Source organism: Phaseolus vulgaris, chromosome 8 (assembly GCF_000499845.2).
Source record: "Phaseolus vulgaris cultivar G19833 chromosome 8, P. vulgaris v2.0, whole genome shotgun sequence".
Taxonomy (NCBI): Eukaryota; Viridiplantae; Streptophyta; class Magnoliopsida; order Fabales; family Fabaceae; genus Phaseolus; species Phaseolus vulgaris.
The window spans coordinates 47,833,330-47,857,345 of record NC_023752.2 but is presented as its reverse complement, the minus strand read 5'-3'; the positions used below and the strand labels follow the sequence as shown (position 1 = coordinate 47,857,345).

The window sequence follows — 24,016 nt, the reverse complement described above, 5'->3', positions numbered from 1 at the left end:
TCTCTTCATTCGAGTCTTCCTCTACGAAGTTCTGGAATCTCGACGAGCTCTCCTGGATCTCCACTGGAATCATTGCATCACACCCATAAACCAAGCTGAACGGGGTCTCATAGGTTCCTGACTGTTCGGTGGTGTGGTACGCCCAGACTATACGGGGTACCTCCTCAGCCCAGCTTCCTTTGGCTTTCTCTAGCCTTCTCTTCAAACCTCTTAGCAACACCCGATTAGCTGATTCTACTTAGCCATTTGTCTGAGGGTGCTCGACGGATGCAAACACTTGTTGAATTCCCACACCTTCGCACAGCTTCTTCAACAGGTGACTTGCAAACTGAGACCCGTTGTCCGACACCAGGCGCTTAGGCACACCAAACCGGCACACAATGTTCTTCCACACGAAACCTTCGATCTTGTGTGCGGTGATCTGGGCCACTGGTTCTGCCTCGATCCACTTGGTGAAATACTCAATCGCCACCACCAAGTACTTCATCTGCCTGATCGCCAGCGGGAATGGTCCCAGAATGTCAATTCCCCAAGTATGAAACGGCCAAGGGCTGTAAATCGACTTCAACTCCTCGGGAGGCGCCTTGTGCCAATCGGCGTGCTGTTGGCATTGTTTGCAACACTGCGCATACTTCTTGCAGTCTTCTCTCATCGTTGGCCAGTAGTAGCCTGCACGGAGGGTCCTTGCGGCCAGAGCTCGACCCCCGACATGGCTTCCGCATATACCTTCATGGAGCTCTGCCATAATCCTCGTGCATTTCTCACCATGCACACATTCCAGGAGTGGGTGAGTGAACCCAAACCTGTACAACTCGCCATCGATCATTGTGTACTTGCTAGAATTTTTCTTTACCTTCCTAGCCTCTGTCGGATCCAGTGGGAGAAGGCCATCTGCCAGGCACCGCTTGTACTGTGTTATCCAGGTGTCTGGCTCATGGATAGCGCAGACCTGCGTCATGTTCACCTTCTCTCCTCGACATGCTCTAATTCTCGGCGATCTCAAAGTTTCTTGCGTCAGAGACTTATGACTTCTCGCTGCTTTCTCCGTCGACTTGCTTATCTGAAGAACCAGGTGATCTGCTACAAATGCTCTCGGCGTGTTCAGAGTTTCTTGAATCACCGTCCTCTGCCTACCCCCCTTGCCTGAACTGGCGAGCTTAGCTAGCAAGTCAGCTCGGGCATTCTGCTCTCTGGGCACATGCACTACTTCGAAGGAGGCAAAGGAACTCTTCAATTCCTGCACATACTCCAGGTAAGCCGCCATTTGTGGATCTTTAGCCTGGAACTCGCCTGTTACTTGCCCTGTGACTAGCAGCGAGTCACTCTTAGCCATTAACACCCTAGCTCCCATCTCTTTGGCCAGCAAAATCCCGGCGATCAGCGCCTCATATTCTGCTTGATTGTTACTGGCTTTGAAGGCAAATCTCAAAGATTGTTCGATCAGCACGCCGTTGGGTCCTTCCAAAATGACTCCAGCACCGCTACCCTGCTGGTTCGACGATCCATCCACTGAGAGCACCCAACGGAAGTCGTCCCCTTCAACTCGTGTCGCCTCGGATGAGAGCTCGACCACGAAATCTGCAAAGATTTGCCCCTTGATCGGGCCTCGGGGCTCATATTTAATATCAAACTCTGACAACTCTACTGCCCACTTCACCATCCTTCCCGCAACGTCAGGCTTCTTCAAGACCTTCTGGATGGGCAGGTCAGTCATCACCAGTATGGTGAAGCTATGGAAATAGTGGCGCAACCTCCTCGCCGAAAATACCACAGCCAGCGCAGCCTTCTCCAGGGCCTGATATCTTGTTTCTAGGCCCTGCAACACCTTACTAACAAAATAAATAGGCTTTTGAACCTGATCTTGGTCCTGGGCGAGCACCGCGCTTACCGCCCTCTCAGTTACAGCAAAATACAACCTGAGAGGGGTTCCCACCAGCGGTTTACACAAAACCGGCGGGCTCGCCAGATACTCCTTCAGCTTGACGAAGGCTTCCTCGCACTCCTTCGTCCAAGCAAACTTGTTATTGCGCCTCAAGCACTGGAAATAGGGATGTCCCTTCTCTCCGTTAGCTGACACGAAGCGAGACAGGGCTGCCATCCGACCCGTTAATTGTTGAACCTCCTTCACCGTAGCTGGGCTCCTCATCGCCAAGATGGCGGCACACTTATCTGGGTTGGCTTCTATTCCTCTTTCATTCAAGAGAAATCCCAGGAATTTTCCAGCCTCCACGCCAAAGATGCATTTCTCTGGATTCAGCTTCAGTCTGAACTTGGCGATCGTCGTGAACAATTCTTCCAAATCTGCAACGTGCTTGCTTTTTTCCGGCGAGGTCACGACCATGTCATCGACGTACGCTTGCACGTTCCTTCCCAGCATCGGTGCAAGTACTCGATCCATCAACCTCTGGTACGTGGCCCCCGCGTTCTTCAGCCCAAACGGCATCACCTTGTAGCAGTAGCACGATCTCTCCGTCATGAAGGCTGTCTTCTCTTCGTCCATGGGATGCATCTTGATCTGATTATACCCCGAGAAGGCATCCAGGAAGCTCAACAACTTACACCCTGCAGCACTATCTACCAGGGCGTCTATGCTTGGTAAAGGATACGAATCCTTTGGGCAAGCCTTGTTCAGATCAGTGAAATCAACGCACATGCGCCATTTCCCATTACTCTTCTTCACCAGCACGACATTTGCCAGCCATCAGGGTACTGAACTTCCCTGATGTGGCCTGCAGCGAGGAGTTTCTGTGTTTCATCCCTGATCGCCTGCCTCCTCTCCTCGTTGAACTTTCTTCTTCTTTGTCGCACTCGTCTCACCAAGTGGTTGGAGATCGCCAGATGATGGCACAAGAAATCGGGATCGATCCCGGGCATGTCCGAAGCGGACCATGCAAAGGCATCCAGATGCCGTTCTATCACCTCAGCAATCTGGTCCTGGAGCTCGACCTCCAGAGATCTTCCCAGCTTGAAGATCTTTCCCCTGATTTCTCTCTCGAGCCACTGCTCGACGGGTTTTGGTCTGGTTTCTCTGGCGATCACCGCCCTGGCGATTCCCAGCTCTATCGCTTCCTCAGGGCGATTCCTTACCTCTTCCTCCTCCAGACCAACGTTCCCCACCCCCAGCTCAGCGTCCACCATCTCCACGTCCCTTCCGGCGGTCTCTTCTGCTACCGTCGATCTGGGCTTCACACCAGGAGGCGGGGTGGTCGTTACGTAACTCACCGATCTCTTGTTTTTCAGGCTATTCTCATAGCACTTTTTCGCTTCTTTCTGATCGGATTTGATGGTGATCACCACCCCCTCCATAGACGGCAACTTCACCTTCATGTGCCGGGTCGACGGTATGGCGCCTATCCTGTTGAGCGTGGGTCTTCCCAACAGGATGTTGTATGCTGAAGGAGCGTTTACAACAAGGTATTTGATTTTCTCCGTTCTTGAACCCGCCACATCTGTAAACGTTGTCCTCAATTCTATGTACCCCCTGACCTCCACCTGGTCACCAGCGAAACCATACAAACACCCTCCATAGGGCCTCAGCTGGTCAAGGGGCAGCTCCAACTGCGTGAAAGTCGGCCAAAACATCACGTCTGCCGAGCTTCCTTGGTCCACCAGCACCCTGTGGACCTTTCTTCCTGCTGTGATCAACGAAATCACTATGGGATCGTTGTCATGAGGCACAACATCCCGAAGATCTTGCTTGGTGAATGTAATATCCACTTCCGGCGAGTGGTCTTCAAACATATCCACCGTCATCACAGACCTCGCGTACCTCTTCCTCTGTGATGCGGTGCATCCACCTACTGAGAAACCCCCTGCAATGGTGTGGATTTCCCCTGCGTAGGCATCTCGTGCTGCTGAGCTTCAGCACCTGCTGGTTGGGAGCTCGACGCGCCCCCCGTCCTTCTGTCCAGCAAATAGTCATTTAGGAACCCTCTCTTAACCAGATCGTCGAGCTGGTATCCTAAAGCTAAGCACGAATCAACTGTATGACCAAAACCCTGGTGAAACTCACACCAGGCGTCTGGCTTTGGTCCCAGCACCTTGTCGCCCACCTTTTCTGGCGCTTTCAACCTAGCAGATATATTGGGAATGGCAATCAGGTCCGCCAATCCCATAACAAATTTGTGCTTAGGCGGGCGATTGTACTCTCGGCGTGCTGGCTGCTGGCGTCCTTGGCCCCTGCCCTTGTTTTTCCTTGGATCATAAGGATGGCGAGTCCTCTGATCCCTCCTGGCCGCCGCTGTCTCCAGCACCCTCTGTGGCTGGATCCTGGTCTGGGCGCGTGGCCTAGTGGGAGCCACGCTTCCTCTCTTCTCGGCGACTTCACTCTCATCGGCGATGTGAGCCACCGCAAGTCGCCTAACCTCAGCAAACGTGGCGGGGTGAGCCCTGATCAAAGCCTCGCAGAATGGTCCCGGCAGCACGCCCTTCTTAAATGCATAAACCAGCATTTCCTCATCCTTGGCCGGCGATCTGACCATCTGCGCTCCAAAACGATTTAAGTAGTCCCTGAGGGACTCTCCCTGATATGGCCTTATATCAAACAAATCGTAAGACACCCTCGGCGGTGCCTTATTTACGATGTACTGCTCGACGAAAATCTTTAAGAACTGTTGGAAGTTGGTAATGTGACCGTTAGGCAGGCTCACAAACCATTCCAGCGCCGTTCCCTGGAGTGTGCTCACGAACATCTTGCAGTATACGGCGTCTGACCCTCCTGACAGCATCATCTGCGTATGGAACGTGGTGAGATGAGCCTCAGGATCCTCCACGCCGGTAAAAACAGCCTTGACAGGTACCACACTCGTAGGAATAGGCGTGTCAGTAATCGCCTGAACGAAAGGCATGGGGAAAACACGAGGCGGCGTTGACGGCGCGACCTCTTCAGCAATAGGACGCCCTTGCTGCTCCTGAAGAGCTTGACGCAGCTCCTCAGTCACCTTACTAAGCTCATCATTCCTGGCCCGAGAGGCGGCCAGGTCCTCATGCATTCTCGCCTGTTCTATGCGCGAGGCTTCCACAGTTGCCTGCAACGAGCGCATAATCTCTACCATCTGCGCCATGGTCATGGCGGCGGCGCCTTCAGCAGCGGCGGGCGCAACTGGACTTGAACGATTGCTTCTCATTTTTCTCATGAAATTTGACGAATCATAGAATGCAACGAACAACACTTCCTTCAGCGACGATCAACTCAGCGATCAATCGGTCAGAACCTCGCAAAACTTCGCAAGAAACTCAAGAACACAGAAAACCTCCACAAAAGCCTGCAACTCCACCAGAAACCACCGCTTCTTCCACGGAAAACCAAACGAGCCGAAGAACTCAAAACCTCACCGAACAAAACTCGCGCAGTCCGCAGAGAACTTCACTTCACCGAACAAAACCTCAAACGAACGATGGAAAACGTGAAAACACCGAGCAAAACTAGATGAACAGCGAACTACGGTTGCACCAGCACACAACCACACAGAAAATTACGAAAACCTCCAAGAACTCACGCTGCGGATGGGAACAAGTTTTACACGGCCCCACGGTGGGCGCCTGATGATCCTGCCTGTTGACCAGAACGTTGGAACCTGCCTCGTCAAAGTTGGATCGACGTGTGCACCGCTTCAACCTCCGTCCTTCTTCAAGATCCACCTCAAGAACCTGCAAAAGAACAGAGCGGCGCCGCTGCGGCCGATCGCACTCCAACGCCCAAGTCAGTGACCGAACCACCAAATACTAAGAGCAAGAACACTCAAGAACTCTCAAGGAACCGTGCAATGTTCTCTCTCACAGTATGCTCAAGAACTCGCAAGCGTAAAGAGTATAATCTGAACGTGCGTACCTCGAAAGTTCGTTGAGAAACCCTTAAATACCTAGTCACTTTCTCTCTCCTGGCAGTTACAGACCTGGACACGTGGCTCGCATCCAGTCGTACACGTGCTATCATCTGGAGCCTCCTTGACTTGGGCGCTGCTTCTGACTCTCTTTTGGCTAAGTTACTTATGCATGGTACTGCCCAGTGCATAGCTAACTTGGGAGCGCGATCTCTACTAGAATTGGCGAGTTAGGGTGCTCTTGTACACCTTCCCTGTGGTCTCGCCGGCCGCCTTCATAATCTGCACCACCTTCATCTTCGACGATGTGCTTGCTCTGGCGATCTCCAACCACTTGGTCGCTTGAGTTTACATCTGGCGACTTCATCTTTAACTGGGCGATCGCCGGTCCTGGTATGCTGGAGATCGGAGCACGCCAACTTAATAACTGGCGACTACGCGAGCCCCTCGACTTCCTTCCCTTCTGCAAATCTGGCGCCTTGACAACACGCCTACACTGTAGCTTGGTGCCACGTCATCACTTCCGACTACCAGGGCGGTACAGCAGTATCCACATCAAAATAGTCAATTAGTTTGGATACAAAAATTACATGTGGAAAGCGATAATCAGAAAGCCTTGTGGATTTGACCATATGCTCTACCATTGTACTTACCCAATTTACCTTGAGCTGATTCATTATACAGTATAGCAGAATCAAATCTTCTTCATGAAGAACAGCATGATTGCTTCCTCTAGGAGTAAGTTGCCAAGCAATCATGTAAGCTAGGAGTCTTGGAATTAAAGTCAGATTTCCTGCATGAAATCTAGCTACTGGTTTAGTAGGATTTCTTACACAACTTTTGTAATATTGCATCTTATTGAATCCTTGAATTCCATCAGTGTTCCATTTGCTCACTTTCAATCCTTAATATTTGATCCCACACAAAATGCTCCATATTTCCCTAGTAATTTTCAGCTTCACTCCTTTCACATGGGAAACAAAATTCTTGCCATCTTGAATAAGGTTGCTGTAGAACACCTTCACTAGGTCTGGATAGACATTTCCAGTCATTTCCAAGAAGCTTTTCAGTTTCTAATGCTTGAGCAGAGTTTTTGCATCAGTCAGATTTTCTTCTTTTAACCATGAGAATTCCAACACCTTGGGCACATTGACTTGCTTTATGCTTGTCTCATGTATGAACCTTGTCATAGCTTCAGAATCTCCAGCAAACCAATTTTCCAGAATGCCTTGGCTGCTGTTAGGTTGCTCTTTGGACTTTTTCTTTTTGTGTGATGAGGATGCCATGCTTAATCTGTTGTTACCTGCACCTGTTTACCAAAAGATAATCCCAGCTAGAAAGGACATCAGTAACAGTTCACATGATCACTTAAAACCAAAAACAAAAATATAGAAAACATTTTGAACCTGGACAGTTTGTAGTAAGGATGAGAAAAAGTGAAAGGCAATTGATCAATATCAGAATTATATAGGGCTTAAATCAGATTTTTAAAAAAAATCAATTTAGGCAGATATACTACAGATTTTATTCTTATGTGGTACAACAAGTGCAGATGTCGATTAACGCAAGAGTATATTGAAACCATGACTGTCATAAACCTGCTGGATAATAACCATAAAAGCAGTCAATGGTCAAGGAGAGAGAGAAAAATAAATATTTCTCTTTCCTAGTCACGGCTGTGATTCTGAAACAGAAAAAGAACACGTTAAATTATGAAATAACAAATTGAAATTTTTACTGTAGAGGACAATTTAAGCTAATGATACCCAATTCATTTAGAAGAAAATAAAACCTATCTTTAGCAAGAGGTTTAGTAAAAAGATCAGCCAATTGAAATTCAGAGCCAATGAATTTGATATCACAAGATCCATTAGCTATATGCTCTCTTAGAAAGTGATGTCTAATTTCAATATGTTTAGTTCTTGAATGCATGACAGGATTCTTAGACATATTTATAGCACTAGTGTTATCACAATTTATAGGTATCTTGTTTAAGAGAGTCCTAAAGTCACTTAGCTGCTGCCTTAGCCATAAGGTTTGAGCACAACAACTTCCAGCAGCTATGTATTCTGCCTCTGCTGTAGAGAGAGCAATACAAGCTTGTTTCTTGCAATGCCAAGAGATTAGACTTGATCCAAGCATGTGACAAGTCCCACTTGTGCTTTTCCTATCAACCTTGCAACCTGCAAAGTCAAAATCTGAAAAACCAGTTAAGTTTAAAGATACATTGTTAGGATACCATAGTCCAACATCCTTAGACCCTTGCAAGTATTTCAGAATTCTTTTTGCTGCATTGTAGTGTGATTCCTTTGGATCAGATTAGTATCTAGCACATAAACATACAACAAACACAATGTCAAGCCTGCTAGCAGTTAAGTATAATAAGGAACCAATTAAACCCTGTATTTTGATTAATCCACTGATTTTCCTGCACAATCTTGATCCAGCTGACAGCTTGTTGAAATAGGAGTGTTGATTGCTTTGCATTGATCCATATCAAACTTCTTAAGCAACTCCTTGCAGTACTTTGCTTGATTTATGAAGATTCCATCCTTGAGTTGTTTTACTTGTAGTCCAAGGAAGAAATTCATCTCTCCTAACATTGACATCTCAAATTCACTCTTCATTGCAGCAACAAATGCTTCACACATTTCTTCATTTGTGGATCCAAAGATGATATCATCCACATAAACTTGCACAAGGATAATGTCTTCTCTTTTCTTCTTTATGAACAGAGTTTTATCAAAATTGCCACGATTGTATCCTTGAGAGAGCAGAAATTCACTTAGCCTCTCATACCATTGTCTAGGTGCCTGTTTTAATCCATATAAAGCCTTCTTGAGCATGTACACATGTTTTGGATTTTTGTAGTCTTCAAACCCTGGAGGCTGAGATACAAACACCTCTTCATTAATGTAACCATTCAAGAATGCACTATTAACATCCATTTGAAACAACTTGAATCCTTGTATGCTGGAAAATGCTAAGAGTAATCTGATAGCTTCAAGACGTCTACTGGTGCATAGGTTTCACCAAAATCTATTCCCTCTTCTTGGTTATAGCCTTTAGCAACCAACCTTGCTTTATTTCTAGTGATAGCCCCATGTTCATCCATCTTGTTCCTGTACACCCATTTGGTTCCTATGATATTCATCTCATGTCTTCTTGGAACCAAGGTCCACACTTCATTGTATTCAAACTGGTTCAGTTATTCCTGCATTGTTGTTATCCAATTGCAGTCTTGTAGTGCTTCTTCCAGACTTTTAGGCTCAGTCTGTGAAACAAAGGCCACTGTTCTGCAGAAATTATTAAGTGAATTCCTTGTTGAGACTCCTTTCTCAATTTTCCCAATTACATTGTCAAGTGTGATATCCCTTGGAGTCTTCCATTCTTTAGGCAATCCTGCATTCACAGTAGATTCTTTAACAGTATTTGGATTAGTTGCATCAAACTCACTAGATTTACTCTTTTGCAAAATGGTTCTTAAATCATCCACACCAGGTTCATCCAGAACAGGTTTAGGCACAGTACAATCTGTTTCATCAAATACAACATGTATAGATTCTTCTACTGCAAGCAATCTTTTGTTATACACTCTATAAGTATGTCCATTTATAGCATATACAATATGTATTCCTTCATCTGATTTAGGATCAAATTTCCCCAGATTATCTTTACCATTATTTAGAACAAAGCATTTGCAGCCAAAAACCCTAAGATGACTAATGCTAGGCTTCCTACCTTTATACAATTCATAAGGAGTTTTCTTAAGAATGGGTCTAATCAAGGTTTTGTTAAGCACATAAGAGGCAGTGTATACTGCATCTGCCCAAAAATATTTAGGTAAACCAGATTCATTTAACATGGTCCTAGCTAACTCCTCTAATGACCTATTCTTCCTTTCAACTACACCATTTTGTTGGGGTGTCCTAGGAGCAGAATAGCTATGTGTGATCCCATGTTTTTCACAATACCTATCAAATTTTGCATTTTGAAACTCTCCCCCATGATCACTACGAATCTGTTTTATTCTATTTTCATTTTCATTATGCAGAACCTTAGCAAGTTTCTTGAAGGCTTTATATGCATCATTTTTAGAAGCAATAAACAAAGTCCATCTTGAGAAGTCATCAACAATTACCAAAGCATAAAGGTTTCCAGCCAAACTAGCAGTCCTAGAAGGTGCAAACAAATCCATATGCAGAACATCCAAAACCTTATTTGTAGAAATCACATCCTTTGTTTTAAAAGAAGTTCTTATTTGTTTGCCCTTTACACATGCATCATACAATCTGTCCTTTTGAAATTTTATGTTTGGTAAACCAAAAACAAGTTCCTTAGACTTCAGCTTATTCAATTGATTTGTATGGATATGAGCTAACCTCCTATGCCACAGCCAGGACTCATCACTTTTAGAAAACAAACACTCATTTTTAGAACAACTATTCATAATATCTAAGAGATAGATGTTGTTTATCCTTTTTCCTGTGAAAAGCACCTTACCAGAAATTTCATTTGAGATTGTACAAGTGTTGGCTTCAAAATTAACCTTGTATCCCTTGTCACACAGCTGACTAATGCTTAGAAGACTATGCTTTAGCCCTTCAACATACAGTACATTCTCAATAGTGGTTGAGTCTTTAGTACCAACATCTCCTCTTCCAAGAATTCTTCCTCTATTGTTGTCTCCATATGTGACATGTCCTTCAGCTTTGAGTTTTAGGCTTATGAATTGAGTCAAATCACCTGTCATGTGCTTCGAGCACCCACTATCCAGGTACCACTGATTTTTCCTGCTATTCTTCTGCAAAACAGATTTAGCACATATTTGACCTTAGGTTCAAGTACCCTATTTACTCTATTCAATTTGTTGCAAATGACAGCTAATCTGTTTGCTTCATCATGTGTTTCCTTAAAGGCAATTAACAGCTGATCATAATTTTCAGAATCAGTGGAAAAATCACTTATTGAATCAGAGTTAGATTCTTCATCATTCACCATGAAACACATATTTGCTTCTTCACTTTCGGTTGAGGAATCACTAGACGAGGATACATCATTTTCTTCCCAAGAGATGTATGTTCTTTTGCCTTTGTTTCTTTCACTCTTCTTGCTTGCTGATTTTTCTTTGTTTTGATTGTTTGGACAATCAACCTTTATATGACCTGGTTTACCACATCCAAAGCAAGTGTAATTAGAAGAGTTTGAATCATTGGATTTAGAATACCTCTTTCTTTGTTGAGTTCTGTCACGGTTTTTCTTTCTAAGAAATCTGCTGAATTTTCTGGTGAGCAGACTCAATGTCTCATCTTGTTCAGGATTCTCTTCTTCCTCACTTGTATCATGTTCCATGGTAGTTTTCAAGGCAATTCCTTTGGCTCTCTTCTCCACAATTTCTTGTTCTTTCAATCTTTTCAGCTCTAGTTCATGCTCCATCAGCTTTCCAAAGAGTGCAACAGTGGACATCTTGGATAAGTCTCTGGATTCTGAGATTGTTGTTACCTTAGGCTGCCAGCTTCTATCAAGGCATTTCAACACTTTTATGTTGAGCTCTTCCTTGTCAAACACTTTGCCAAGACCAATGAGATGATTTATAATGTGTGTAAATCGTTTCTGCACATCTGCAATGCTCTCTCCAGATTGCATTCTAAACAGTTCATATTCCTGGATGAGTGAATGCTTCCTTGCTCGTTTCACATCATCTGTGCCTTCATGAGTTACCTCCAGCACTTCCCACATCTCCTTAGCTGAGTTGCATTGGGACACTCTAAAGAATTCATCCATATTCAGTGCAGAGGTGATGATGTTCTTGGCAAAGGAGTCATATTGATCCTTCTTCCTTTCAGTTTCATTCCATTCAGACCAAGGCTTCTTCACAGTTTCTTCTTTGACAACCTGCATAGGTATAAAAGGTCCATTGACTACTGCATCCCAAATACCCGTATCAATGGACTCCATGAAAATCTTCATCCTGATTTTCCGGAAAGCATAGTTAACACCACTGAACATGGGAGGTCTGTTGATACACGCTCCTTCAGCAAAAGACATCTTGAATTCAGACATTTCTGCACACACTTGAGTAACCTACAAGCCCCAGCTCTATGATACCAATTGTTAGAGTTAAACAGTGTCTAAGTTCAAGAGGGGAGGGGTGAATTGAGCTTATCAAATTTTCGCAAAAGAGACTGATTTACAGTGTAACAGAGATGAAAAGAACATGTTGATTTTAAATGAAACAGATTGTTTTTACAAATGACTTTAACACAAACAGAGCTTGATCAACAAGATTTACATCAACCAGCAGGAATAGCAAAAACAAATTGATTCTTTTACAGCTTATGAAGTTGCAGATTGTATTACAAGATTAATCAATTTTACTTAACACAAAGAATCTAGAGTAATGAACAAATGTCACAGTTCAATCAAGGAAAACAATTCACACTTTACCCATATTACAGATTCACACAACAGCTTGATTTATGTTTAGAAGATTGATTCACAAGCTAGAATGACAGATTTGATCAGGCCCAGAGTTAACAGATTTAGATTCAAAAGAACAGATTCCTTTCTTGACAGATTATGTGAAAACTCAGAAATAAGTGCAGGGATGAGAAGAGAAACACAAGAGAATTTTTATATTGGTTCACTCATCAAGAGCTACGTCCAGTTCACCTTACTCCAAGGTGGAATCCACTAAAACAAATACAATCAATTACAGCATACACAACAGTTCTTGAACCCTTCAAGAACTTCAACAAACAAGGCTGAAAAACACTATTTCAGCACGCCTTGCACTCCAAGAAACACTATCAAAGAGTGACTAACACTTATACCTATTACAAGAATGAATAAGGGAAAGATTACACCTGAAATTGTATTGCAAGAACATAAACCAGTTGTTCTATTTGCTCCAAGACAGTACCAACACCTTCATCCAGCACAAGGTTCTTCAAGAACAAGCACACATCGATTTTCCTATTGAAAAACCTTTTCAATTCTCTTTCTCACACAAGAAATGTTTTATCTCCGTTCAAACTGTGATTTCTCAGCACACCTTCATGTGAGAAAGGTATTTTATTTTTTAGAGAACAATTCTTAACCACTTTTCAAAAAACAGTTTCAAAGCAGTTATAAAAACAACAGATTGATTCTAAAAACAACAGATTAAATGTTAACAAAACTGCCAGCTCAACTTAACTGAAATAACAGACTGAGCTTTACCTTTGGTGCCCTAACTGAATTTCAAAAAGCCTTTTAACAGAGCAAAAATAAACCTATTGTTTCTCAAGTAAACAGATTTATTTTTGTATTGAATCAAACCTTTTAAGAAAACTTTAAAAAAACTTTTCCAAAACCATTTAACCTCATTATGTGCTTGATCTTACTACCTTGATTTGGCATCTAGGATGGGTCATGTAGCAAAAGGCAACCTTGAATACACACAAACCTAAAGTACAAGATCATCTAAGACACATTGCAACCTTCAAAGCAAACTAGCTAAAAACTACATCAAACACACTAAGGCAAGGTAGAGATGAGCTTCATCCATCTTCAACATTTTTCATATCTGTCAGCTCCCCCCAGAGAGAGATCTTGTCTCTTAGAGAACATGCAGCGTAGACATTTATCACCACGCATCTGCAATTTGATTTATTATGTTGTCCAAAAACAGCAATGAACCCCTTCCTCATGATATGTGTATCATAACAGAATGCTTCTTTATTCCACAAAGACAACAAACTTCCACTACCATTGTCTTCTCCATAATGTAACCACCCCACATTATTGTTCCCCCACAATGCAAAGCATCTTGTATCTGAAATGGCACTCAATTTTGTTTCTTGTATACAAACAAAATCTGCTCCCTCGCTAGAAATAATGTGACTCAAGTACCTAGCTTTAGTACTTGCCCCCAACCCTCTAATATTCAGGTTTACTATCAACATAGACGACCATCCTTTTTACCCTCCTCATATTTCTTCATAAACTCTTAATCCCTCTCTTCCAAACAGTGATATTCTTTGACCACCTCCTCTTCATCCCCCTGACATCTTAACCCGGCTTGCAATCCAATCTCCCATAATTTTGATGGTTCAACTGAAACACTAGGCTCACAGAAACGTAAATTGCAATTAATAACGTCCCCTTCCGATAAAGGTTCTGGGCACATACCATCTCTTACGTGAGAGGACACCCCTATCTTCGATAGCCTTGAGATAAGTCTCACGGACCGCCTCGGGTAGGTGGCGGAATCTCCCAATTCGAAGAGGCCTTTCGTCTTCCGTCATGGTGGTGGAGTGCTTGCTCTACTTCCCACGATTGCTTCCTCTTCTCCTGCTACTTGCGACATCGTCACATCAGGTGTAACCCCCTCCGGAGATCCGCCTTCCTCCCTATCTTGTTTACGAAAAATTTACGACGTCACCGGTATCGGACCTTGCTCCGTCGACGTCACTGGTACCGTACCTTGCACCGGTGTTGAGTTACCTACGTCATTCACCTTGTCCTCCTCAAACGCTCCCTCCTCCTTGCCTCCACTTATACATCCGCACAGTGCAGATACGTTTAATTCCTCTCTTCGTCGCTCCGCTTGCGTAATCCCGAGCCCAGGATTACCCGCTTCGTTTTGGGTTGGGGATGGTACCCGACCCGCATGGGAGTGGGCCACCAACTCCCTATCTTGGATCGGGTTCATGACGAGTTCTCGCACAGTACTAGAGCATTCTCTATCCATTACAGCTTTAGCCAGCTCAGCATGTGCAACGACACTATTGTGTGAAAAAGTGCCCACTTGGCCTGGGTTAAAATCTAGGTCAGCGCCTAACACCACCTTCTTCTGACCTACTCTTTCTCCATTCATGAAAGGACTGAGAACTCTCCTCTGATACGTTTTGATTTTTGAAGTTGATTCCACAAATAGATTTTTTTTCTTGTGTGAGCTCTGCACGCCATCCTCCACCGTCTTTCCACCCTCCTCCTCCCCTACTGGTCGAAAAGTCTCCCCGAACCCTGATTTTTCCCCCTCCTCACAGCTTTTCGTAGATAAGATTGTCTCTTCTATGTACGTTTCCGTGGATGACACGCTGTCAGATGAATCAAAGTCGTTGTGATAAGCCATATGTACGCCTCCATAGGTTACAGGGGCCTCTTCCTCAATGAGAATATTGTACGTATGATTGTTAATCCACATGCTCTTCACCGTCCTGGTGTTGCAACTCAAACTCGAGCGAACTTGCAACCTAGCATATTCCAGGTTCTCCCATAACAGTGTGGATGTGTCTACAGATACCAGCGTGATCGATTCTCCTACCACTTTTGCAAAGCATTCCTTGTCCAGTAAGATAATGGTAACCCATAGCATCTCACCCATACTATTTTATGGTCTGCCACACTGGAAACCGACCAAGGCTTGATACTTGTGAAGAAATTATCGAACCATTCTCTATTCAGCTTAATGATATCCGCGCATATTCTCACCCTCTCGTGGGGTCGTAAGAGCTAAATTGTCTCCCAAAAATCTCATTTTGATCCTGTGTAGACCTCCTTTTACAGCTTCCTCCCCCAGCTAATCGAAATCCATACCATCCTTGAGCTTCCCAATAACACTTTTTTCCATCCAAGGCAGAACATGCATTTGTGATTTTAATACCACCCCCTTCCATTTGTCCTGTTGCTCTTCACCTTTGACAGCTTCTACAAAAGACTTTTTCCCTTTCTTCTCCACCCATATCTCCTTACACTTCCCTTTGTCTCTCTGCCTTTCCATGTAAGGAAACCTCGAGGCCCTCCTTTCCTCCTTAACAGTTTCCTGCTGATTCCTTCGGTACTTTGGGATGTTCACATGGAGCTTCATGTTTCCGATATATATATTATCCAGCTCCTTCTCTAGGCGTTCCGCGTTTCTCACCTCAAATAACCTCACAAACCCAAATCTTCTCACCCATATGTTAAGCCTACGTGATATGAAAACTTCTTTCACCCTAACCTGTCTTTGGAAGACCTTGACCATATCCACTTCACCATAACCGTGAGGGAAGTTCGAGAAAAAGAAGGTGGTATAGTCATTTGAGTAGCCATAGTAACCCCTGGAGCGTTCTCTGTTTCCCACCATTACGTAAACCACCAAGATTAGAGTTCGCCACTAATTGTCTGAACTGTTGAATTTCTTTCATTCACATTTCATATCTAGTTTGAATCTTTTACCTTTAACTTCATCTAGTTTTTGTTTCTGCTAGAGGGTTGATGGCATAATTAAGGTACAGATACAAATGATTAGGTAAAATAGATGAGATGAATAGAAACATATCCTTGTTGTCTTGCTTTAAGCTACGATGATGATTTTGTGTGTTCTTCATTTCCAGAAGTTGTTATCATCTTCCTCAGTTCCCAGTTCCCATTCGGAAGTTGAAACCAAGACTGAAGCTTCTTAACTTTGAGTAGCTTCTAGCATCTCCATTGGATAAAGGCAGGTTGTCGTTGTTTCACTTTCTGATTATGTGAATTGGATGCCGAGGTTGTATCCTCATCATCACTGATTAACAACCAAATGGCTCAGCAAGCAATTGTTGATAATCTCATTCGTAGAGGTATCCATGTGCCTAGGCAAAGATGTGTTATGTGTGATCAATTAAAGGAATCTATTAGTCATTTATTCCTCACTTGTAGGGTGTTTAATCTGGAATTTGTGTGACTCTTGCCTTTGGGTAACACAAAATTTTTAAATTTCACTATCAAGGATATACACACATAGGGCTTACAACAAAATAAAATAAAATCTACAAATTGTTTGGATAACTATTGTGTGGTCTATTTGGAATCATAGAAATAATATTATCTTAAAAAAAAAATGGATGGAATACAAGTTTTTATGACGGTTTAAATTAAATATTGAGCTTCGGTAACAAACAAATACCTAAAAAAGTATATTCTCTTACTGATTGGTGTTTGTGTTCCTATGTATCAAATTTTGATAAGGTGCATTGCTGGCAGAAACCCTATATAGCAGATTAAGGTTAAGCTTTATATCAGGCTATCTAGCGTAGATGTGTGCACTGGTTTATTGCAGGTCAGACACTGATTTTCCATCCATGATAACCCTGTAGTAGAGTTCTTGCCCATGTGAACAAAAATCCATATAGTTAGGGAACTCGTGATACATTGGTCTTCAAGCACTGTCTGTTATGCTCACTAGTGTGGTCTTGGGTGTAAGGTGTGAAGTTCAAACCGATGTCATCCATGATGTCCATGTGAATGCAGTAGCTACAGTATCACTGTAGAGAACCTTTTAAGTAGTGCTAAAAAACTCCTCTGTAAGTAGCAGTGACATTGCATTAGTAGAAATAGCCAACCACATTACCAAGACAGTCATAAAGACCATACATAGAGGTGTTAATGCATATGGTTCTATAGGTATAACATATGAATGTGGCTGATTTTGAGGATAGCCATGCGAGTATTGTATAGGAATGTACTGCTTTTAGCTGTGAGGGGTTTTCTTCTATAAAGGTCTCTGTATGGAATATATGTTGTATTCATGGGATCCTCAAAGGCTGTTTTATGGATTTTGTGTTTTTGTCTTTGTGTACAGTCCAACTTTTGGATATATAGTGTGTTGGACTTAAATAGCACACACATGGATTTGCCTTTTGTATACTCAGTGTTTCATTTTATGTTATTTATTTATTATTTTCAATAAAAATATAAACTTTTTTAAGGAATCCTATATAGAATATTTGGTTTTAATCCCAAAAATCTATTTAGCAATCAGCCATGATGTTTTACAATTTGTGTAAAATTTTATCCAGAGTTAACTGGAATACATAATAACACAGTAGATCAAATTATGTTAATACTTCCTAAAAGAAATTTAATTTACATTCAAATCTTTTGTTTTTCTTATAATAGTAAAAGTGTAACATTTAAAAAAAATTGTAATATAAAAAAGGATGTTGGTATAATATTTTAAAGTTTGTAAAAAATATTAAAATTTAGGTGTAACTCGAAAAAATCTTGAAATGTAGCTCAATTTACTCTATATAATTAAAAGGCTCTTCAAGCCCATTTTTAAAAAATTCTTAATTCGTGCATGTCTAACGTCATGAAACTTTTTAAAATACAAGTGCACGTTCTAGAAAGTATGTTTGCATGATGAATGTGGCTGGTTTTGCGACCCTGTTCGACATAGGAAAGATAAAATCACATCCAAATCTACCTGTCATGAAAGAAAGAAAGAAAAGAAAAATAATGTACCTGCTTCATTTATCTTGTCTTACTGCTTTACAATTGCATAGAGTTCAAACCAAACCTCACTGCAGCAAGAATTACAATCACAAAATGGAAGAAAAAGAGAAAATTTGGAAGAAAGAGGGAATGGAGAGTTTCCTTTTGCAGGTGTCAATGTGATTCAGTACATATAATGGAAAATGAGAGCATTTCCCAGGTAAGACACTCGACCATATAATACAAAAGAAGAAAGTTCATATAGATTCCAGTGAAAGCCAAGGCCTGAGTTAATGCTGGTTTGATTGCACAACAAGCGCACCTTTATACGTATCTTTCTTATTTTCACATATAGGATAGGGACCCCAAAGGCACTAACTAGCCCAAATTTAAGGGCAATTTGTAACAACTTTCTGTAGTGACCATGAAGCTAACTCGGCTGAAAGCCATAGGTCGATCTCTACCATCCCCCACTTCATTTCTTCACCTCATTTCCCTAACGATGGCAAAATCTCATTTTCAAATTCTTCTTCAAGGATCCTCAGCCAACTTTGGAGAACAGTATGCAACAGCCTCTGCAACAGTGAGGAAGATCTTGTCTTCACCAAGCAAAGCAGCAAAGTTTGATGTGTGGAGCTTGTCTATTACTATTGGCCCAGGATTTGCCAGAACAAGCTGCTCAAAGTGGTGCTTCCTTCGGTAAGATAATCGCCACATGATATATCATTTAGAATTGTTAGAGTAGATGGTTTGATGATTACCTGAACATCTCTTTTTTGGAGACTTCTAAATAACTCTTCAAGGGCATGGATGCCGCTTGTGTCGATGTCAGTGACCGCTGCAATAAACACAGTTTAAGAACAATAATATGAAATTGTGTGCTTACTATATACAAAAATATAGACACTCACGTGACATCTCAACTATCAAAAATTGGATTCTTGTTTGGTAGTCTCCTTTCACTTGTTCTTCCTCATCCATCAGCCATCTTAATATCCTACAAGAGAATAATAGGTCATTGGCATAAGAAATAGGGTTTCAAAATTACCAAAACAAGGAAATAGGTTGTTGTGAACTTATCATTTTAAAGTAATTTTGTAAATGATAAGAGAGAAACAATTTAGTTCAGTAGAATAGTTCGAAATTCAATTACAAGTATGAGTTTAAATCCTCCTAAGAGGAAAGTGGGTGTCACAATCAGATAGTCTAACTATCTGATTAGTTCTTCCTGCATTATTTTGTTTTTGACTGTGTATCTTCACTGTATAGAATTAAAAAATAATCTCCCTTTTAACAACCATACTAAAGCTAAATGGTTCACATAAGATATTTGATATTGCTTAGATGTTGTCCTGGTACATCATTGAAACTTCATACAAAATGTAGCATATCTAGTGTCCCTGATATTTTCAGAACAATATAACTGTTCCCTGATCCTTGGATAACAGTTCATGTCAGTTATAGCTTGAAAAGTACAAAGAAGGAACAATTTTACCTTTCTTTAACATAGTTGGAGTTGGAAAAATATATTGCTGAATCAACTCTGATGATCAGTACACCAGGAACCCTTGTGGCTTCAGGGTATTGTTGGATGTTTCTGTAGACAGTAGTCCTAGGGATCTTTCCCAGAATTGCAGTTCGTGGCCTAGTGACTTGTAATAGGATCTTTGCAAAGGATATAGAGACCTACCACAACAACATCCAAATTTATATTACCTATCAGAAAGCACATTAACATTACGGAGCATAGGAAATTGTCTTAGTACTTACTGCAATTAAAAGTCCTATCTCAACTGAAGCAAAAACAACCCCAAAAAATGCTCCCATGCAAGCAACAAAGTCAAATTTATCAATCTTCCATATCAAAATCGCTGCCTTATAGTCCACAAGGTTGATGACAGCAGAAATGATGATTGTAGCAAGAATAGCATTTGGAGTGTATTCGAAAAGAGGCGTGAGGAATTCCAAGGTTAAGAACACAACAACAGACATGACAATGTTAGATACTGCAGTTTCGCAGCCAGCCATGTAGTTTACTGCTGACCGTGAGAAAGAACCTGTAGATAGCAAGAGATTAGTCTATAGCCTATGAAAAATTAGCATAGAATCCACGTGCATGCCTTTTCCTTTCATAATTATAAAACAAACTAACATAAAGTTATTAGAGAAAATTACACTTTATTCCATGCAGTGTCTCCTTTCTACAAATAACCCTATCAACTCTTTTGTTGGGTGTAACCTTGTTTTATAATGAAAACAACTAATTTTTCAGATAACTTTTACCACTACCATACCAGTTTATGTTACACAAAACTTCTTTAGGCTGCATTCGAACCAGGAATTTTAAAATTTCAGAGATTTTTAAGTGCTTGAAATCTGAATTTCTTTTCTTCAATTTTTATATATTTTGCTTGAATAAAACAATTTAAATTTCAAATTCTTAGTTTGTATGACATTTGATTTCTATAAAATGAAAATTAATTTTAAATAAATATTTGAATGATTGAAATTTTAATAATAAACTTTATGAAAATATATATTACTCAATTTTTAAATATTTGGTAATTAAAATATATAACATTTAATAATTTAAAAGTATAAATTTGGACCTTTTTATTTCGATGGACATTAAGAAGAGTGATGTGTACTAAAAAAAGAAAGAAAGTAAAGAGAGGAGTGATTCAGGATAAAAACAAAGATAAAAGAAATATTATGAGAAATAGAGAGTTAAAGGTGAGAGTATTTCAAATTCTTACTTTGTTTATTTGGAGGTAGAATTTGATATTTTACAATTTAAGTAATCAAAACTTTCATAAATTTCTATAACTTTAAATTTTTCTTAATTTTTTTCCAAACAACATATTTCTCAACAAAACATATTAAATGCTTTAAAAAAATAAATTACTCTCTTAGAAGGTCCTTCTCAACCTATCCCAGAAAAAGTTATTTCTTTTTTATACATTAGCCTCTTTGAAAAAATAAAGCTTTGAAGGGGGTTAGGTTGAGAAAAATGTTGAACTACCACTCAGGTAAACCAAAAAGTTAGTTATCCAGCTATACCAAATTTGAAGTGGGCTAAAGAGATAGAAAGAAACAATGAGGGGTATTTTGGAATGAGTAAATTACATGGAAATAAAGTGTAATTTACCCAAATAATCATAACTTCTCTCTCCCTTTTTCTTCATTTTACTATGAATTATATGGTTATAGCAGCTAAAAGAAAAATATTATAATTTCTTTCATTAGCTGTGACAACATGTATGCTTGTTACAGCACCTGATGCAAGTAAGTAGCTAGGTTTATTTGTAAGACATACTTGAACTTACCGGTTGCCACATAACAGGAAGTGAATGAACCAACAACATTCATAGCACCTAATGCCACCATTTCTTTGTTTCCATCCAGTTGATAGTCCTTCATGGAAGCAAATGTTCTTCCAATTGCCGTGGCTTCCTGATAACCAAAGTGAAGGAGTTAATAACAACATACAAAAGTAAATGGAAAAATATTCTGCATGAGAGGATAATAGTTTCAAAGTTTGCTTACAGTCAATGCTATCATGCCAGCCACGATGCCAATTCTGAAACCTTTTCCAAGGTAATCACCAGTAAAATAAATTTCCTTCACAGATGACGGATTGATGCCTCTCTCTATATGTTTTACCTTCACACATTAATACAAAAAGAAAAAGCTTTACCACTGCTGCAATTAGTACTGTTTCAGTCCTACCAACTTAGTACAGTTTTGAATTAGCATTTGGGGAGAAAAAACCATCATTATCTTAGTTATCTGATAATGCTTTTAATAAGATAAGAAATTATTTTTTCAACATAATAGCTCCAACCAAGCATGCATTTAATCAAATGACTACAGTTACAATCTGCCATACTTAGCATGTGAAAGGTAATACATATATATACTTACAATTGCAACACCATGCTTGTCCGCACGTGTTAAGTATACAAAAAGAGTAGAGAGAACGACAGATATCAACGGGGCAATTGCAGGCACCCAGAAGAATTTCGGGTTCTTCTTTCCCTGATACACGTATCATCATAAAATAATGAGAAACTAATTTACATTCTCCATAATCTGCTTAAGGAATATATAGCCATATGAATTAGTGTGCTTACAATATATTTGGCAGACAGAAGAAAAGCCATAAAAACAGCACCAATTACTATAGTTTGCCAATTCCACTGCATTATGTTAGATACTGATCAGTTTTAGTGTTTCAAAGCAACTTCAGTAATAATTTTCGTGTGCAGGTATAGAGAGGAAAAGAGAAAGCATACTCCATGATGGGCTGATGACAGAACTGAGTGCATCACAGAGACAACATCAGTTTTCTTTGTAAACTTTTGAATCCCAAGGAAGCCCTTAAGCTGTTGAAGGGCGATTGTGATGGCAGCTCCCCCCATAAAACCAACAATTGCAGCATGAGATAGGAAATCAATCAAAAATCCTAACCTGATCAAAAGATCCACGAACCAGAATGTCAGCAAGGTGAATTAACAATAGATCATTTCATTTGGATGATGGTAGCACTAGCTCATGTACAAACATCATGTTAGGAAGATTTAAATTCTAACTCCCCTATTCAAAGTGAAATACCTTAAAACCCCAAGTGTTGCTTGAGTAATCCCCGCAAAGAAAGTGGCAGTAAAAGCAAGTCGTCGATAGTCTACTGGATTTGCAATGGGATCAATCTCACTCTGAAGTAAAGTCCCCAACAAGAGAGAAACCACTGCCACTGGTCCTATTGCAATGTCACGAGAACTACCCATGACAGCATAAATCAGTGGTGGAATAAAGCTGGAGTCTGTAAAAGGTATAAGAAAAGAAACAAAATCTCAATCCAATATCCAAGGAAAAGTAAACACATAGGCAAGTTGAGCTGTTGTTGAGAGATGAGTCTTACACAATCCGTACTCTGGATCTAAATTTGCAAGCTTTGCATATCCAATGTCCTGTTTTCCAAGGCAAATATTAGAATCTAAAACCTTTAGAATGGGCTAAGACGTAGGAATTATAATGCTGTACTAAGATATATCATTCTATTGTTCTTCAAAAGCTAAAAATGACCATTTTATTGCAAATTCACCTGAGGAATACAGAGACTTGCAATAGTTAGACCAGCAATAAGATCCCCTCTAAGTTTTGTGAGATTATAGGTTCTCCCCCAGCTAAGTATGGGGAATATGGCTTCGATGCCAAGGATGAGCTTCCGGGACTTTGTTTGATCCTTGAAGGACCGTAGTGGGTCATCTGCAAAAAATGTTTCTTTTACAGTGGATTGGAATTCCTTGAAAAGGTTTTGCCGCGGAGGAATTCCAACCTTGTGGACATATGGTTCCTGAACATTTGAAGATGACAAACTTCTCACATTCATCTCTTTTGTTTCAAGATTTTCATCAGCTGAACCACCCATTGAGGACATCAACAATGACTTTGAGTTGTAATACTGTGGGAGAAAATTTTATGAGTAATGGAATAGTTTAACTGCAGCATTGAATCACAACAAAAATATTGTTCATGTTGAATTCAAGACTGGCTCCTACAAGGCTACACTTCAATTCTAGTAGATTTTGTTTCTGAAGCATATCATGATGCTCGCAGCTCTGGTATACAACCCAAAAGTGAAGAATATCAGGTACATAAGCGATCTCACTAACTGAGCAATAATTAAAACAAATGTGAACCAACCTGAATTATGCAGAGAGAATGGTGAAGGTCACTGGTTGAATAAGTAAATACTTCTTGAGCAGAAAGACTGCTGTGAAGCTAGTTTGGGTTATATTACTTCAAGTCAACAGCTAAAGTCAAGCTGAAACAGAAAACGTACCACAATAAGGTGTGAGCCCGAATCAAATGCACAGTGTTATGCATAATTAAGAAAAAGAAAATAAATTTAACCGAAGAATGTTAAACAACAACCAGACAATCCATGAATGTTAATTGAGGTTCACATGTAA

General features: G+C 40.8%; 1 protein-coding gene across 1 annotated transcript; it reads right to left on the bottom strand.

Moving 5' to 3' along the window:
* Positions 1 to 18,052: 18,052 nt before the first annotated feature.
* LOC137825917 (sulfate transporter 1.3) lies at positions 18,053 to 23,481 on the bottom strand. Its single transcript, XM_068631727.1, has 13 exons — positions 23,146 to 23,481; positions 22,963 to 23,011; positions 22,656 to 22,863; positions 22,337 to 22,511; positions 22,175 to 22,240; positions 21,966 to 22,079; positions 21,588 to 21,704; positions 21,368 to 21,494; positions 19,812 to 20,098; positions 19,537 to 19,727; positions 18,953 to 19,038; positions 18,803 to 18,879; positions 18,053 to 18,716 (listed from the first exon to the last, which is right to left on the bottom strand). Exons 1-13 carry the CDS (start codon positions 23,479 to 23,481, stop codon positions 18,573 to 18,575), a joined length of 1,977 nt encoding a protein of 658 aa, XP_068487828.1. The 3' UTR covers positions 18,053 to 18,572.
* Between the last annotated feature and the right edge of the window lie 535 nt (positions 23,482 to 24,016).